Below are 20,178 nucleotides of genomic sequence, written 5' to 3'. Positions count from 1 at the left end.
TTTGAAGGGTTTTTTGTGTCTCTTTTTCCTTCAGTTCTGCTCTGATTTTAGTTATTTCTTGCCTTCTGCTAGCTTTTGAATGTGTTTGCTCTTGCTTTTCTAGTTCTTTTCATTGTGATGTTAGGGTGTCCATTTTAGATCTTTCCTGCTTTCTCTTGTGGGCATTTAGTGCTATAAATTTCCCTCTACACACTGCTTTGAATGTGTCCCAGAGATTCCAGTATGTTGTGTCTTTGTTCTCATTGGTTTCAAAGAACATCTTTATTTCTGCCTTCATTTCGTTATGTACCCAGTAGTCATTCAGGAGCAGGTTGTTCAGTTTCCATGTAGTTGAGCGGTTTTGAGTGAGTTTGTTAATCCTGAGTTCTAGTTTGATTGCACTGTGGTCTGAGAGACAGTTTGTTATAATTTCTGTTATTTTACATTTGCTGAGGAGAGCTTTACTTCCAACTATGTGGTCAATTTTCGAATAGGTGTGTTGCGGTGCTGAAAAAAATGTATATTCTGTTGATTTGGGGTGGAGAGTTCTGTAGATGTCTATTAGGTCTGCTTGGTGCAGAGCTGAGTTCAATTCCTGGATATCCTTGTTAACTTTCTGTCTGGTTGATCTGTCTAATGTTGACAGTGGGGTGTTAAAGTCTCCCATTATTGTGTGGGAGTCTAAGTCTCTTTGTAGGTCACTCAGGACTTGCTTTATGAAACTGGGTGTTCCTGTATTGGGTGCATATATATTTAGGATAGTTAGCTCTTCTTGTTGAATTGATCCCTTTACCATTACATAATGGCCTTCTTTGTCTCTTTTGATCTTTGTTGGTTTAAAGTCTGTTTTATCAGAGACTAGGATTGCAACCCCTGCCTTTTTTTTTGTTTTCCATTTGCTTGGTAGATCTTCCTCCATCCCTTTATTTTGAGCCTATGTGTGTCTCTGCACATGAGATGGGTTTCCTGAACACAGCACATTGATGGGTCTTGACTCTTTATCCAATTTGCCAGTCTGTGTCTTTTAATTGTAGCATTTAGTCCATTTACATTTAAAGTTAATACTGTTATGTGTGAATTTGACCCTGTCATTATCACGTTAGCTGGTTATTTTGCTCGTTAGTTGATGCAGTTTCTTCCTAGCCTCGATGGTCTTTACAATTTGGCATGATTTTGCAGTGGCTGGTACCAGTTGTTCCTTTCCATGTTTAGTGCTTCCTTCAGGAGCTCTTTTAGGGCAGGCCTGGTGGTGACAAAATCTCTCAGCATTTGCTTGTCTGTAAAGGATTTTATTTCTCCTTCACTTATGAAGCTTAGTTTGGCTGGATATGAAATTATGGGTTGAAAATTCTTTTCTTTAAGAATGTTGAATATTGGCCCCCACTCTCTTCTGGCTTGTAGAGTTTCTGCCGAGACATCTGCTGTTAGTCTGATGGGCTTCCCTTTGTCGGTAACCCGACCTTTCTTTCTGGCTGCCCTTAACATTTTTTCCTTCATTTCAACTTTGGTGAATCTGACAATTATGTGTCTTAGAGTTGCTGTTCTCAAGGAGTATCTTTTTGGTGTTCTCTGTATTTCCTGAATCTGAATGTTGGCCTGCCTTGCTAGATTGGGGAAGTTCTCCTGGATAATATCTTGCAGAGTGTTTTCCAACTTGGTTCCATTCTCCCCGTCATTTTCAGGTACACCAATCAGACGTAGATTTGGTCTTTTCACATAGTCCCATATTTCTTGGAGGCTTTGTTCATTTCTTTTTATTCTTTTTTCTCTAAACTTCCCTTCTCGCTTCATTTCATTCATTTCATCTTCCATCACTGATACCCTTTCTTCCAGTTGATCACATCGGCTCCTGAGGCTTCTGCATTCTTCGCGTAGTTCTCGAGCCTTGGTTTTCAGCTCCATCAGCTCCTTTAAACACTTCTCTGTATTGGTTATTCTAGTTATACATTCGTCTAAATTTTTTTCAAAGTTTTCAACTTCTTTGCCTTTGGTTTGAATTTCCTCCTGTAGCTCAGAGTAGTTTGATCGTCTGAAGCCTTCTTCTCTCAACTCGTCAAAGTCATTCTCCGTCCAGCTTTCTTCCGTTGCTGGTGAGGAACTGCATTCCTTTGGAGGAGGAGAGGCGCTCTGCTTTTTAGAGTTTCCAGTTTTTCTGCTCTGTTTTTTCCCCATCTTTGTGGTTTTATCTACTTTTGGTCTTTGATGATGGTGACGTACAGATGGGTTTTTGGTGTTGATGTCCTTCCTGTTTGTTAGTTTTCCTTCTAACAGACAGGACCCTCAGCTGCAGGTCTGTTGGAGTTTGCTAGAGGTCCACTCCAGACCCTGTTTGCCTGGATAACAGCAGCAGTGGCTGCAGAACAGCGGATTTTCATGAACCGCGAATGCTGCTGTCTGATCGTTCCTCTGGAAGTTTTGTCTCAGAGGAGTACCCGGCCGTGTGAGGTGTCAGTCTGCCCCTACTGGGGGGTGCCTCCCAGTTAGGCTGCTCTGGGGTCAGGGGTCAGGCACCCACTTGAGGAGGCAGTCTGTCCATTCTCAGATCTCCAGCTGCGTGCTGGGAGAACCACTGCTCTCTTCAAAGCTGTCAGACAGGGACATTTAAGTCTGCAGAGGTTACTGCTGTCTTTTTGTTTGTCTGTGCCCTGCCCCCAGAGGTGGAGCCTACAGAGGCAGGCAGGCAGGCCTCCTTAAGCTGTGGTGGGCTCCACCCAGTTCGAGCTTCCTGGCTGCTTTGTTTACCTAAGCAAGCCTGGGCAATGGCGGGCGCCCCTCCCCCAGCCTCGCTGCCACCTTGCAGTTTGATCTCAGACTGCTGTGCTAGCAATCAGCGAGACTCCGTGGGCGTAGGACCCTCCGAGCCAGGTGCGGGATATAATCTCCTGGTGCGCCGTTTTTTAAGCCGGTTGGAAAAGCACAGTATTAGGGTGGGAGTGACCTGATTTTCCAGGTGCCGTCTGTCACCCCTTTCTTTGACTAGGAAAGGGAACTCCCTGACCCCTTGTGCTTCCCGAGTGAGGCAATGCCTCGCCCTGCTTCAGCTCGCACACGGTGCGCTGCACCCACTGTCCTGCGCCCACTGTCTGGCACTCCCTAGTGAGATGAACCCGGTACCTCAGATGGAAATGCAGAAATCACCCATCTTCTGCGTCACTCACGCTGGGAGCTGTAGACCGGAGCTGTTCCTATTCGGCCATCTTGGCTGCTCCCTCATAGGTAGATTCTTGAAGGAAGGTGACATTTGGAGGAAGGGAAGAACTCTAGGGAAGATTCTCATTTTTGTGGCTTTTAGTTTGAGGGCAATCCCTATCTGAGCCATTCAAGGTGCCTAGTAGCTGACTTAAAAACCACCAGAGGACAGAGTTCAGGACAATTCAAGCCACTGGAAAGGTTAGAGGGAAATTACACAAAGAAAAGAGGATAAGATAGGGAGCCCCAGATTCTTTGTATAAACTCTACCCAAATCTCCACCTGACCCCTGAACTACATACGCATAAAGAAGACTAAGCAGCCTAGCAAAAGCTAAAAAAACTAAAATGCAATGTGAGCTGCTACCTAAACATAGAATTTACATTTTAAATCCAATAGTGTTAATTATATATTAAAGAAAAAAATAATAATCATCAGAAGAATATAACACAATCTAGGGTTTCAAGAATATGATATTCATAATAGCCAGGATATAATTTAGAAATACTTGACATTTGAAGAAACAGAAAAGTGAAACTAATTCTTAAGATAAAAGACAATGAGCAAAAAGTGATCCCAAGCAAGACAATCCAGATTTTAAAATTCACATACAGATGTTTAAAGCAAGCATAATAAAAATGTCCAGCATAAAGGAAAATATGCTCATAATAAATAAAATTATGGAAATCTTAGCAGAGAAATATAAACTATAAAAAATGCATGCCCACACCTATAATCCCAGCATTTCAGGAGGCCAAGGTGGGAGGATTGCTTGAGGCCAGGAATTCAAGACCAGCCTGGGCAACATAGCAAGACACTATGTCTATAAAACACATTTTGAATTAGCCATCCATGGTGGTACACACTTATAATCCTAGCTCCTTGGGAAGCTGAGGCAGGAGGATCATTTGAGCCCAGGAGCTCAAGGCTGCAGTGAGCTATGATCCTGCCACTGTACTCCAGCCTGGGTAATAAAAATAAGACAATGTCTCTTTAAAAAAAAAAAATAGTCAAATGGAAATTCTGGAACTGAAAATCATAATATCTGAATTTAAAAATTTAATGTATGAGCATAAGAACAGATCGGATCTAATGACAGTGGAAAAAGTCAAACCACTTGAAAATATATCGATACAAAATACCCAATCTAAATACAAACAACAAAGATTTTTTTTAACTAACAGATACTGAGGCAACTGTGGGATAAAATCATATGTCTAATATATAATTGTATCCCATAAGGAAAAGAGAGAGAGGAAGTGGTAGACAAAATATTTTTAAAATAATAATACATTGAAAATGTCCCAGACTTGGTGAAATTAACATACTCAACATGTTCAGTGCTGCCCAAGTTGATATTTGCAAGGAAAATCATGCCCACGTAAAACAAAGCCAAACTGCTGAAAACCAAATAAAAGGAAAAAAAAAAAGCAATAAAAGTGGCCAAAGAAAAATGACATATTATACAAAAGGAAATGATGATTTTAATAATTGCTTCTCAGCAGAAAAAAATGAAAGCCAAGCAAAAATAGAAAAAATATCTTTACAGAATAAATGCCCCTTTTCTGTAACAAAGTTATTTTAAGAAACAAAAGAAATCCCTAAATCTACATTTTATTCTCATTGAAATTTGAGAGAACACAGCATCTATAAAACAAAAGCACGTGATAATGGGAACAAAAGTAAACCTTACAACAACTGCACAAACGATTTCAATACATGACCAATGAGCTGCTGAGGAAACACGTCCATAAACAGGCACAGAAATGCAATAAACCATGGGATGGGACTAAGTGACTTCAGAGAGGAAGTTGAACAATCCAAAGACGTAGCCCCTACTAAAGCAGAGCTAGAGGGATAAACAGAAAATAATTAGAAAGAAAACATTAAGACCCTGATAGTGTTCTCTGAATGATGGAATTAGAACCCTAAATTAGGATCTCCTGAGATTTTTAAAGAAAGCAAACATGACTTTTTTAACTTAAAAGTTCAAGAGGAAGTGAAAAGGAGAAAGGTTGCTTACTTTTGAGAATAAGTTTAGAAATCTTGTAAATTAAATGGAAGACATATCTCATACCACAGAACAAACATACACATAGAAGCCATGATGAAAAAGATAGAAGACTTAAAACAGTCAATGTAGAAATCATAATATTCAAATACGAGTCTCAGCGGGATAAAAGGAAGAAGAAAGTTAAATGATGATGAAAGAAATAAGAAAACTCCCTTGATATAGATAAAAAATTTGAGATATGATAAAAATTTCTATGTTTCAATGAGAAACAAGAGCAAGAAGTAAGGAGTCTAGGTACCAGACAACATCAAACTACTGTACTTGCTGGAACCATCAACTCAAACTTTACATGAGATAAAAATGATATTCTACCTTGTTTAAGCCATTGAATTATATGGCGTCTCTTTTTATAGCAGCCTAGTCTATATTCTAATGAATAAAGATGATAGAAAATTAAAATAATGAAACAAATCTAGACTTAATTGAATTTTATACACAGGGAGAGAGAAAATATATACCCCACTGTGGTAGACTACAAATGGCCATAAATTCTTCACAGTAGCTCCCATAAAAAGGTACAATCTATTTCCTCACTTCTTGAAACTCAGTTGGCCTAATTCTTGTTTGGGCCAAGAGGATACAACACAAATGACACCATGAGTGATGTGAGCTGAGGCCTCCAGAGATCTTTCAGCTTTGTTTTAATCTCTTGCTACTAGGGATCCTTCTTTAAACTACCCAGAGCTATCATCCTGGAAGATAAGAGACTAGAAAGAAGTCCCACCTGTCCCAGATGTCCCAGCTGGAATGTCAGACATAGGAAATAAAACTTATCTTGCACATCCAAACTAAGCTGAGCTGCCCAGCAACTATAAGAAATAATGATTCTACTGTTTTAAGTTACTACGTTTTGGAATAATTTTTTCTTTAGGAAAAGCTAATTGGTATACCTAGCAGTAGAAACTGTGCATTATTTTATGTCATTAGAATACTTACAAAAATTGAATATTGTACTGGATTATTTCCATAAATGGCTACCAACAATTTTCTCCCACCCTATATATGCATGCTACTCTTACCTATGAATATGGACTGGCCTTATGACTTCCTTACAGAATGTGTCCTCTCCTTAAAAAGTTAAAAATAGGCCAAGCACAATGGCTCACACCTGTAAACCCAGCACTTTGGGAGGCCAAGGCAGGCAGATCACGAGGTCAAGAGATCAAGACCATCCTGGCCAACATGGTGAAACCCCGCCTCTACTAAAAATACAAAAATTAGCTGGGTGTGGTGGCGCCCGCCTGTAGTCCCAGCTACTCAGGAAGCTGAGGCAGGAGAATCACTTGAACCCAGGAGGCAGAGGTTGCAGTGAGCCGAGATCGCACCATTGTACTCCGGCCTGGCCACACAGCAAGACTCCGTCTCAAAAAAAAAAAAAAAATTTAAGATAAAACTAACATATAATCCAGTAATCTTACTGTTAGGTATGTACAAAAAAAGGAAATCAGTATATTAAAAAGATATCTGCACTCCCATGTTTATTGCACCACAATTCAAAAATAACTAAGATTTAGAAGCAATGTAAGTGTCCATCAACAGACAAATGAATAAAGAAAATGTAGTACACAAACATAATGGAGTACTATTCAGTCATACAAAAAGAATGAGATCCTGTCATTTGCAACCGGAGGTCACTACGTTAAGTGAAATAAGCCAGGCACAGAAAGACAAACTTCACATGTTCTCACTTATTTGTGGGAGCTAAAAATCAAAACAATTAAACTCATGGAGATAGAGCGCAGAATGACGGTTATCAGAGGCTGCAAATAGTAGTAGGGGTGGAGTGCAGTGGCAATGGTTAATGAGTACAAAAATATAATTAGATAGAATGAGTAAGATCTAGTATTTGATAGCACAACAGCGCAACTACAGTCAACAATCATTTATTGTACATTTAAAAAAAACTTAAAAAGACCCACACACCCTCTTAAGGAAGCAGACAGCTCCTGCAGGACCTGGGAGACACCCCAAATACTGTGAGTGCCCCAACTGCAGAAGCAGGAAAGGGAGACCCTCCTTTCCCAAAAACACACTCTCCATTGGAAAAACAGAAGGTCTGTTCATTGGAAAAGTTTCCGACCTTACTTGGAGCTGAGTCCATTTAGAGAGCCAAGTGAAATATAAGAGTAGAAGCAGCGGCAGAAAAGCCCTGGGAGCTCACTGGGTCCTGAAGCAGGCCATTCCTGCCTGGAAATACAGGGATCCATTGGGAGGACAGACAGAGGACCAGGGGGTAAAACTCCACAGGGAAAAGGAGTTCTAGCTGAACTTTGTAACAATTTGAACAGGGCAAGAAACCTCCTGGCCAGAACTCAGGGGAGGGTACAAATCTGGTGTGCAGACTCCACAGGTTTGGGAAGAACCAAGCCCTTTTCTTTCGCAGCTGTGAAGGCGGGTAGCTTGGAGCAAGTTTTCAAGCCCAACTCGCCCACCGTCTGGAAACAGACTTGGGGCTATTGCGGGGGAGGTTGGGAGCAACACGGGCCCTTCATTTTGGGTGGGAGCTGGGTGAGCCCTGTGACTGCCCACTTGGCCGGACAACTCTGACAACCTGCATGACTCAGCAGAGGCAGCCATAACCCTCCTAGGTACACAACTCCAGTGACCTGGGAATCTCACCCCATTCCCCACAGCAGCCACAGCAAGACTCACCCAAGGAGTCTGACCTCAGCCACACCTAGCCCTGCCCCCACCTTATGGTCCTTCCCTACCCACCCTGGTAGGGGAAGACAAAGGACACATAATCTTGGGAGTTCTAAGGCCACACCCACCGCCCCTTCCTCTCCATACTACCACAGCTGATGCTCTCTGGAAAGTGCCACCTCTCAGCAGGAGGCCAACCAGCACAAAAATAGAGCGTTAAACCACCATATCACAGGACTCTGTGCAGACAACCCCCAATACCAGCCCAGAGCCAAGTAGACTCACTGGGTAGCTAGACCCAGAAGAGAGACAACAATCACTGCAGTTTGGCTCACAGGAAGCCACATCCATAGGAAAAGGGGGAGAGTACTACATCAAGGGAACACCCCATGGGACAAAAGAATTTGAACAACAGCCTTCAGCCCTAGACCTTCCCTAAGACAGAGCCTATCCAAATGAGAAGGAACCAGAAAACCAACCCTGGAAATATGACAAAACAAGGCTCTTTAACATTCCCCGCAAAAATCATAATACTTCATCAGCAATGGACCCAAACCAAGAAGAAATCCCGGCTTTACTTGAAAAAGAATTCCGGAGGTTAGTTATTAAGGGAGGCACCAGAGAAAGGTGAAGCTCAATGCAAGGAAATCCAAAAAATGATACAACAAGTGAAGGGAGAAATAAGAAAATAGAAAGCTTAAAGAAAAAAACAATCAACAATTCAGGAAACTCTGGACACACTTTTAGAAATATGAAATGCTCTGGAAAGTCTCAGCAATAGAACTGAACAAGTAGAAGAAAGAAATTCAGAGCGCAAAGACACAGTCGTCAAATTAACCCAATTTGACAAAGACAAAAAAAAAGAATAAAAAAAATAAACAAAGACTCCAAGAAATCTGAGATTATGTTAAATGACCAAACCTAAGAATAAACGATTTTCCTGAGGAAGAAGAGAATTCTAAAATCTTAGAAAAAATATTTGGAGGAAACATCAAGGAAAACTTCCCCAGCCTTGCTAAAGGTCTAGACATCTAAATACAAGAAGCACAAGGAACACCTGGGAAATTCATCACAAAAAGATCTTCACCTAGGCACATTGTCATCAGGTTATCCAAAGTTAAGATGAAGGAAAGAATCTTAAGAGCTGTGAGACAGAAGCGCCAAGTAACCTATAAAGGAAAACCTATCAGATTAACAGCAGATTTCTCAGCAGAAACTCTACAAGCTAGAAGGGATTGGGGCCCAATCTTCAGCCTCCTTAAACAAAACAATCATCAGCCAAGAATTTTGTATCTAGCGAAACTAAGCATTATATATGAAGGAGAGATACAGTCTTTTTCAGACAAACAAATGGTGAGAGAATTCGCCATTACCAAGCCACCACTACAAGAACTGCTAAAATGAGCTCTGAATCTTGAAACAAATCCTGGAAACACATCAAAACAGAACCTCTTTAAAGCATAAATTCACACAGGATCTATAAAACATAAATACAAGTTAAAAAGCAAAAGCAAAAAACAAATAAACAAAAACCCAAAGTACACAGGCAACAAAGAGCACGATGAATGCAACAGTACCTCACATTTCATTACTAACATTGGACTAAATGCTCCACTTAAAGACACAGAACTGCAGAATGGATAAGAACTCACTAACCAACTATCTGATGCCTTCAGGAGACTCGTTAACACATAAGGACTCACATAAACTTAAAGTAAAGGGGTGGAAAAAGGCATTTTATGCAAATGGACACGAAAAGCAAGCAGGGGTAGCTATTCTTACGTCAGACAAACTTTAAAGCAACAGCAGCCAAAGGAGACAAAGAAGCACATTTTGTAATGGTAAAAGGCCTTGTCCAACAGGAAAATATCACAATCCTAAACATATATGCACCTAACACTGGAGGTCCCAAATTTATAAAACAATTACTAATAGACCTAAGAAATGAGATAGACAGCAACACAATAATAGTGGAGGACTTAAGTACTCCACTGACAGTACAAGACAGGCCATCAAGACAGAAAGTCAACAAAGAAACAGTGGATTTAAACTATACCTTAGAACAAATGGACTTAACAGATGTATACAGAACATTTCATCCAACAACCACAGAATACACATTCTATTCAACAGCGCATGGAACTTTCTCCAGGATAGACCATATGATAGGCCATAAAATGAGCCTCTATAAATTTAAGAAAATTGACAGTATATCAAGCACTCTCTCAGACCACAGTGGAATAAAATTGGATATCAACTCCAAAAGGAACCTTCAAAACTATGCAAATACATGGAAATTAAATAACCTGCTCCTGAATGAGCATTGGGTCAAAAACAAAATCAAGATGGAAATTTAAAAATTCTTCGAACTGAATGACAATAATGACGCAACCTACCAAAACCTGTGGGATACAGCAAAGGCAGTGCTAAGAGAAAAGTTCATAGCCCTAAAAGTGTACATCAAAAACACTGAAAAAGCGCAAACTGACACTCTAAGGTCACACCTCAAGGAACTAGAGAAACAAGAACAAACCAAACCCAAACCCAGCAGAAGAAAGGAAACAACCAATATCAGAGCAGAACTAAATGAAATTGAAACAAAAACAATACAAAAGATAAATGAAACAAAAAGCTGGTTCTTTGAAAGATAAATAAAACTGATCGACCATTAACAATATTAAATGAGAAAAGAAGAGAGAAAATCCAAAAAACCTCACTAAGAAATAAAACAGGAGATATTACAACTGACACCACTGAAATACAAAAAGTAATTCAAGGCTACTATGAACACTTTTATGCACATAAACTAGAAAACCTAGAAGAGATGGATAAATTCCTGGAAAAATACAACCCTCCTAGCTTAAATCAGGAAGAATTAGATGCTCTGAACAGACCAATAACAAGCAGTAAGGTTGAAATGGTAATTTAAAAATTACCAACAAAAAAAAAGGCCAGGACCAGATGGATTCACAGCAGAATTCTACCAGACATTCAAAGAAGAATTGGTACCAATCCTTTTGACACTATTCCTTAAGATAGAGAAAGAAGGAATCCTCCCTAATTCATTCTATGAAGCCAGCATCACCCCAATACCAAAACCAGGTAATGACATAACTAAAAAAGAAAACTACAGACCAATATCCCTGATGAACATAGATGCTAAAATCCTTAACAAAATACTAGCTAGCTGAATCCAACAATATAACAAAAAGATAGTCCACCATGATCAACTGGGTTTCATACCAGGGATGCAGGGATGGTTTAACATACCCAAGTCAATAAATGTGATACACAACATAAAAAGAATTAAAAACAAAAATCACACAATCATCTCAGTAGATGCAGAAAAAGCATTCAACAAAATCCAGCATCCCTTAAAACTCTCAGCAAAACGGCATACAAGGGACATACCATAATGTAATAAAAGCCATCTATGACAACCCAATGCCAACATAATACTGAATGGAGAAAAGTTGAAAGCATTCCCTCTGAGAACTGGAACAAAACAAGGATGCCCATTCTCACCACTCCTCCTCAACATAGTACTGAAAGTCCTAGCAAGAGCTATCAGACAAGAGAAAGAAATAAAAGACACCCAAATCAGTAAAGAAGTAGTCAAACCGTCACTGTTTGCTGACAATCATTTACCTTGAACCCTAAAGACACCTCCAGAAAGCTCCTAGAACTGATAAAAGAATTCAGCAAAGTTTCTGGATACAAGATTAATGTACACAAATCAGTAACTCTTCTATACACCAACAGCAACCAAGCAGAAAATCAAATCAAGTACTTAACTCCTTTTACAATAGCTGAAAAAAAAAAAACTTAAGAATATACCTAGACAAGGAGTTGAAAGACATCTACAAGGAAAACTACAAAACATTGCTGAAATAAATCATAGATGACACAAACATATGGAAACACATCCCATGCTCATGGATGGGTGGAATCAATATTGTGAAAATGACCATACTGCCAAAAGCAATCTACAAATTCAATGCAATCCCCATTAAAATACCACCATCATTCTTCACAGAACTAGAAAAAACAATCCTAAAATTCATATGGAACCAAAAAAGAGCCCCCATAGCCAAAGTAAGACTAAGCAAAAAGAAGAAATCTGAAGGCATCACACTACCTGATTTCAAACTATACTATAAGGCCATAGTCACCAAAACAGCATGGTACTGGTATAAAAACAGGCACACTGACCAATGGAACAGAAAAGAGAACCCAGAAATAAACCCAAATACTTACAGCCAACTGATCTTCGACAAAGCAAACAAAAACATAAAGTGGGGAAAGGACACCCTATTCAACAAACGGTCCTGGGATAATTGGCTAACCACATGTAGGAGAATGAAACAGGATCCTCATCTCTCACCTTATACATAAATCAACTTAAGGTGGGTTAAGGACTTAAACCTAAGACCTAAAACTATAAAAATTCTAGAAGATAACATTGGAAAACCCCTTCTAGACATTGGCTTAGGCAAGGATTTCATGACCAAGAACCCAAAAGCAAATGCAATAAAAATGAAAATAAATACCTGGGACCTATTTAAACTAAAAAGCTTTTGCACGGCAAAAGGAACAGTCAGCAGAGTAATCAGACAACCCACAGAGTGGAAGAAAATCTTCACAATCCATACATCTGACAAAGGACTAACACCTAATATCTATGACGAACTCAAACAAATCAATAAGAAAAAAACAAAGTATCCCATCAAAAAGTGGGCTAAGGACATGAATAGACAATTCTCAAAAGAAGATATACAAATGGCTAACAAACATATGAAAAAATGCTCAACATCATGAATGATCAGGGAAATGCAAATCAAAACCACAATGCCATACCACCTTGCTCCTGCACGAACGCCCATAATCAAAAAATCAAAAAACAGTAGATGTTGGTGTGGATGCGGTGATCAGAGAACACTTCTACACTGCTGGTGGGAACGCAAACTAGTACAGCCACTATGGAAAACAGTGTAGAGATTCCTTAAAGAACTAACAGTAGAACTACCATTTGATCCAGCAATCCCACTACTGGGTATCTACCCAGAGAAAATGAAGTCATTATTCAAAAAAGATACTTGCACACGCACGTTTATAGCAGCACAATTCACAATTGCAAAATCATGGAACCAACCCAAATGCCCATCAATCAACAAGTGGATAAAGAAACTGTGGTATATTTATATGATGGAATACTACTCAGCCATAAAAAGGAATGAATTAATAGCATTTGCAGTGACCTGGATGAGACTGGAGACTATTATTCTAAGTGATGTAACTCAGGAATGGAAAACCAAACATCGGATGTTCTCACTGTAGGATATAATAAATTCCTCTTCAAAGGTTTTAGCCTGTAAATTGTTAAGTACAATGATTTCTGAGATCCTCTCCAAAGAACCAATGTATCAGGATGTTCAGCTCCCGTGTTCTTTGTCCGCCATTTTAAAGTTTAACTTCTTCATTCTCCTCGCCCCTAGTTTCAGTAAACAACCTTTTCCACCAGTTCTAATCAGTAGTTCACATATGTTTCCCTGGTCACCTGCTATGTCTTGAGTCACCCACGGTCACCTGCTCCGTCCTGAGTCACCCTGGTCACCTGCTCTGACCTGAATTACCTGTTCTGTAGCTGCCCTTCCTGCCAAACTACTGACTCCGCCATTCCAGTTCATACTCCTGCTCTCTTTAAAATAGCCAATGGGAATTAGCTTAGACTGTGCGGTCCAACCCTAGCCAATAGGGGAATAACACAGCAGTAGGGGCTACCTGCACCAGGAATAAGAACCCCTTCCCCTCCCTTGTTCAGGTGTGCTCCCGCCATTGTTCCATCCGCAAGTCACATCCTTCTATAGAAGTAAAATTACCTTGCTGAGAAAATTAAATTTATGTTCGAGTGCTGTTTCTTTGGTGGCACCAAATATTTATTTATAACATCAATGATATGTGGGAGGTAAGCTGTAAGGATGCAAAGACATAAGAATGATACAATAGACTTTGGGGACTTGAGGGCAAGAGTGGGAGGTGGGCGAGGGATAAAAGACTACAAATATGGTGCAGTGTATACTGCTTGGATGATGGGTGCACCAAAATCTCACAAATCACTGCCAAAGAACTTACTCATGTAACCAAATACCACCTGGACGCCAATAACTTATGGAAAAATAAATTTAAAAATAAATAAATAACAAAAACAACTAAGAAAGTATAATTGGATTATCTATAACACAAAGAAATGAAAAGTGCTTGAGGAGATGGATACTCATTTACCCTGATGTGATTATTATGCATTGTATGCTTGTATCAAAATATCTCATGTATCCCATAAATATATACACCTACTATGTACCCACAGAAATAAAAAGAAATTTTTTTAAATAAAATAAGACAGCAGGCAAAAATCTAAAATAATCCCATGACCTTCACCCTTAGGGTCATGCTATATATAATAATCCAGCCCCTCTGAGTGTGGGTGGGATCTGTGGCTTGCTTCTGGCCAATAGAATATGGCAAAGTGATGGGATGCCACTCCCTTTATTAGGTTCATTATATAGCAAGAGTGAGAGGATGTCACTCCTATGATCAAGTTACATTATATTAGAACTCTGTCTTAGCAGACAAGAGAGACTCTTGTGAGCTAGCCAGGCATGGTGGCTTATGCCTATAATCCCAAAAATTTGAGAGGCTGAGGCAGGAGGATCATTTGAGGCCAGGAATCCAAGACCAGCCTGGGCAACATAGCAAGAGCTTGGTGTTACAAAAAACTTAAAAAACATAAAACTTAGCAGGGTGTGATGGTGCATGCCTTTTGTTCTAGATACCTGGGAGGGTGAGGCGGGAGGATGGCTTGAGCCCAGGAGTTCAGGCTTTAGTGAGCTAGGGTCATGCCACTGCACTCCAACCTGGGTGACAGAGTGAGAACCTGTAGAAGAAGAAAGAAGGAAGAGGAGGAGGAGGAAGAGGAAGAAGAGGAGGAGGAGGAGGAAAGGTGCTATGATACAAACAATCTATGGAAAAGACCATGTGGCAGGAAACTGCAGACTGCCCCTAGAAGCTAAGTGCCTCAGCCCTAAACTGCAAGGAACTGAAGTTTATCACATCCACTTGAGCTTGGAAGAGGATTCTCAAGACATATAATGGAATGGAGCCCAGCCAACACTTTGATAATAGCCTGGTGAGCATAAGTTGATTACAGCATAGGACACAGCTAAGCCATGCTCAGATGCCGAACCCACTGAAACTATGAGATAATATAAATTGTTTAAGCTGCTAAATTTGTGGTAACTTGCTATGCAGCAATAGAAAACTAATGCTACAAAATAGTACATTTTATATTCACTATTTCATGTGGTACTCTCGTTTTTTATAAAATGTATGTTATCTAGTTCTTGGGTCATTCAGGTGTATACATACTTGTACACTTGCACATACTTGTACACTTAACTCGAGCCATTCACTGAAATGGGTGATATAATGCTAGATGGTTGTTAAGAAATTAACATGCAGCTATCTCTACTCCAATTTCCCAGTTTGGGAAATAATCGTTAGATAAAACAAAGGCTCTGCCTTTTCTGATACCACACTCCACAGATATTTTCTCACATCTTTTTAAACATTTTGCAATCACATGTTGTTTATAGGAAGTTTACAGGGCATGCAATGATTAAAATTTTTAAGTGACTTGATAAGTTGCAAAAGAAGGATAATATTTAAAGTCAGTGAGTAGCAAGACAATCTAAAGTTTCTGTAATATCTGGTACTCTATTAATTGTAGAGCAAAGATTCCCTTACAGAATCCTTTCATAAACAGCATGCTAGAGTCTATCCCCAGTGGTTATAGCATTTGCTATGTTTTTCAGGAGACAGTTATGCCAGGGTGATTTGAATGGATAGATGTGCTGTTTTGCCTGCTTGTAGAATTCAGCCCAGTCTTTGGTCTCCCCTCTCTCCCTCCTCCACCTCTCCCTCTCTCTTCTTCTGCGCCAGAGCCTAAGGCTGCCCCACCAACATGCGTCATTTTTTCCAGAGGCTACATTTTTTTTTTTTTTTTGAGACGGAGTTTTGCTCTGTTGCCCAGGCTGGCGTGCAGTGGTGTGGTCTCGGCTCACCGCAGCCTCCGCCTCCTGGGTTCACGCGAGTCTTCTGCCTCAGTCTCTGGAGTGGCTGGGACTGCAGGCACGTGCCACCATGCCCAGCTAATTTTTGTATTTTTGGTAGAGACAGGGTTTTGCCGTGTTGGCCAGGCTAGTCTCGAACTCCTGACCTCAAGTGATCTGTCCGCCTCAGCCTCCCAAAGTGCTGGTATTACAGGCGTAAGCCACCGCATCCTGCCCAGACATATGAAATTTGACAGGTATTGTGTACCCTTTGGATCTTTAGGAATTAATTTTTGCCTCTGTCACTCAGCTTTGCATATTTTGAAATGGAGATAAGTATAGGGAGGTCATGGAAGGAAAATTGCCAGAATTCCCAAACCATGTAACACTCATTGAGAATTCCAGATTCATTATATCTAAAGGGCAAGTGAAGGAAACTGTACTGTGAACTGGGTATAACTCCTTGGTTCTTAACTAGTACATTCTTAATTTGTGAGACCAAAATGTTGATAAACAATAATTTAAGATTGCACAGTACTCTAAACGTCTGCAAAGGTCTAGATGGTATCAGTATCACTAGCTTTTATTTCTGCCAGTAGCTCCCTTTTAGGTTACATTGTTGTCCTCTTTCCAGTGTGGCATCTGTCATTGGTTTTTTACCATGGCAAGTTCATTAAAAAGCTTGCTCCATTGTTATCTTCAAGTAATGCCCATAAGGAGATGGAAGATATCTGAGACAATTAAGTCTTTAGCTTCTAGACAAGAGAAATAACGTTGCATTAAATTCCAAGTTTCTTTCTGCTAGACTTGAATGTGTTTTATTTATGGGGGCTTTTGGTTTCTTTCCTATTGTACTTTGTATGTAGAATTGTTTTGAAATATTAAGCATATTTGCTTTGAATTTGAAATCTTTCTTAATTTTGTATTTATCCTTTGAATAAAACGTAAATCCAAAAAAAAATAAATTAACATGTAGCAAAAGAAAAAAGAATATTCAAAAGCCAAAATGTAATAACAGGTTACCTGTATTCCTCTAATTAGATCACACAAACCAGAGTCAGATACAGAGTTTACAATTTCTGAAGAAGTTTTTCGTTGCATCTTAAAACATTTACACCTTTTTAAGACAAATAGAGTAGCTATTGTTTTACACATTTGGGTTATGAAAATTTTGAAAAATCTGAAATTCAAATAGGTTAAAGGGAATTATCCAAAGTCATATAATCAGTAAGTTGCTGTTCTGACTCCTGATATGATGCTCTTTCCTCCATGGTATTTCCTGTAGTTGTTTAAACCATGGTAATTTTCATAATATTGACATAAATATGCCTGGGTTTGACATTTCATTCTCTGAACCTTGATGAGAAGAGTCCATCAACAAGAAAGACATTATCTCAGAAAGAATTTTAGTACACACACACACAGAGACACATACACACACACAGACATATATACCCTATAATCACATACGTAATAATGTTTCTCCATATATGACTATCAGAGCAAGTATTAATCAAATATTGATGCATAGAGAGAGTGGGTGTGTTACCTGTACTTGATCCAAATCTTCTCTTATTTTAAACTCTTTTTCTGGAGACATCTTCCTGTAACATAAAATGTTTTAAAATGCATCATGATATTTTTAAATGCATCACTGCTTTGCTTGCTTGAGGAGGACTTTTTAAATGATTTTAAAATAATGAAGTTTTTTTTAAAAAATTCATATTTCTAAGAGACATAAAATTCATACAGGCTAAATTACAAACAACTGAATAACATTTCTCAAACTAACTTCTCACTGGTATGATTAAAATGTGAAAAGACAGATATTCAAAGCATATTGGTCATTTTTTCTTCTCGGGTCATTTTTTGTTAAAGGTCAAAGCCATTTGTCCCATGAATTTCTTTTCAGGATTTTTGGAATTCTATAAAGTTTGACTTCATAGTTTCCTTTTAAAATTATTTTAATATTAGGGTTTAACCAGGCAAATTCAAATGCAATAATTATAATACTAAAGAAAATATTTACTTAATAATGTTACTTTATAATAATACATATACACAAAAAATAAATAACTTTTTATAAGAATAATACAATTAATAAGTACAGTAGAAAAGAACAGCCAAGACTGTGGAGTTAACAAATTACAAAGCATGAGCTAGACCATCAAAGAAACAATGTAAATGCTTTTTTCCTAAAATTAAAGATTTAATTCTGTTCACCTATTTCTGAATGTATTGTGGTTCAATCTCCTCTTCCAGTCCATTTTTGGTTCTTTGTTCTTCCCTTTTTAGCTTTATCCCATAATCATATACTGTTATGCTTATAAAAACATGTATTTGCCAATTTTATGTTTTTAAAAGATTATTCATAAGTTATGTTTATTTGACTTTAAATTGTTTGTATAAAAAGAAATGTAAATTAACAAGGAAAAAAAGATTAACATGTATCTTTATGTCTTACTTTTCTGAATCCTCAGATTTTCCTTTGTCTTTTTTCTTCACTGTTTTCACAGCTTTCTTTGTTCGATTATTTGTAGGCTTAGTTTTCTGTATAATTTTATATAAGCCAGAAATAAAGGGTTAAAAACACAATAAGTTATAGAAAGATATGATAATATACATTATTAATGTACATTTTCCTCTGAGAGTCACTATACAACATTTCAGGAAAAATTATCTGCATAGAAGCAAAATAAAATGACACATCTGGTCTGTTTGTAATAGTGCTTTACGTGGTATAAGTTGTATATAAGCTAATACATATTAAAACATTTAAATTTTTCTGACAATATCAATCACTTATGTTATAATGTGGTATACGCCTTCCTGAAAATCACCTCACTATGCAAAAATATGCAATAAAACCTGTAGGATGTATGGGGGAAATGGGTTAGGTGCACATCTTGCAAAAACCATGTTGGTGATATATTTTTAAAAATAAAAACCTAAGAAAAACAGTACTATAGTACACAGTCATTAAGAATACATAAATACCATGAGAAATATAGACTTTTATTTTGAGAAAGACCTGAAACTTGTTTGTGAAAGTGAGCATTGAATAGGTTGCAACTTGTGAGTTATTGCACAGTGGAAGGAAATTGTCTGAAATTAAAATGTCATACCACCAGATGTGGGCTGGTGTGGCACACTATATACAGGTGAACCAAGGTAGATGGAGAAAGTTGCTTTCTGCTTTTTTTTTTTTTTTTTTTTGAGATGGGAGTCTCACTCTGTTGTCCAGGCTGGAATGTAGTGGCATGATCTTGGCTCACTGCAAGCTCCGCCTCCTGGGTTCAAGCAATTCTCCTGTCTCAGCCTCCTCAGTAGCTGGGACTACAGGGGCACGCCACCACGCCCGGCTAATTTTTGTATTTTTAGTAGAGACAGGATTTCACCATATTGATCAGGCTGGTCTTGAACTCCTGACCTCAAGTGATCCGCCCGCCTCGGCCTCCCAAAGTGCTGGGATTACAGGCACGAGACACTGCACCCGGCCTTTCTGCTTTCACTCTTTGTTTTTGCAGATGAAATTGCTTAAGCATATGTGAAATTCAAACTATGCTCAAATCGTTCAATTATGTTGGAACAAGTTTGCATTTCAAAACAAATATTATAGCAGAACTAATCAGGTTTTAAAGTATTCTTGAGCTGCTGTGTAGTAGAAGAACATTTTATAAAAGAAAGTAAGGGAAAAATTAACAATTAGATTATTAAAAATTTTAGGACGTTTGGACAAGATAGCTGACTAGAAGCATCTCATATGCACCATTCTCACAGAGCAGAAACAAAAGGGGCTAGTGAACATTGACCCTGTAGGCCGATCATCTGAGAAACCACGTTACTATCCATCAAGGCAGCAGGGTAACACAGAGAGTAGAGAGGAGTGAGGTGAGGCACCAGCATGTCTGGGCTCAGTGCAGAGCCAGGAGAACCTTTCAATATGGGAAATGTTGAGTAAGTGAACCATTTTCCAACATGTGAAAGGGTGAGAGCCCCTAGGGGGATTCAGCTCTCCACAGGGACCTGTGCAAGACTGGGAGTGGGAGAATCCCCCTGGGCCCCCACCAACTCCACCACATTTCTAGACTGAGGTAGGAGCCACTGGGACATTTTGTGGGGGCAACTCTTGCGTCCACGGTGACCTCTACAAGCCTTGGGCCCAAGGGCAGACCAGCACCAATG

At 39.0% G+C, this 20,178-nt stretch overlaps 1 protein-coding gene across 1 annotated transcript in view; it reads right to left on the bottom strand.

The window, feature by feature from the left end:
* CCDC7 (coiled-coil domain containing 7) overlaps positions 1-20,178 on the bottom strand; it is a 424,140-nt gene that overhangs the window by 313,780 nt on the left and 90,182 nt on the right. Inside the window, exons 13-14 of the mRNA XM_055092614.2 lie at positions 18,458-18,543; positions 17,543-17,597 (exon numbers count right to left, since the gene is read on the bottom strand). Coding sequence (XP_054948589.1) covers positions 17,543-17,597; positions 18,458-18,543 — 141 coding nt within the window. The remainder of the gene's footprint in view (positions 1-17,542; positions 17,598-18,457; positions 18,544-20,178) is intronic.

Source organism: Pan paniscus, chromosome 8 (genome assembly GCF_029289425.2).
Source record: "Pan paniscus chromosome 8, NHGRI_mPanPan1-v2.0_pri, whole genome shotgun sequence".
Lineage (NCBI taxonomy): Eukaryota > Metazoa > Chordata > Mammalia > Primates > Hominidae > Pan > Pan paniscus.
Note: the sequence above shows the minus strand (reverse complement) of the source record. Positions and strands in the feature narration are given on the sequence as shown.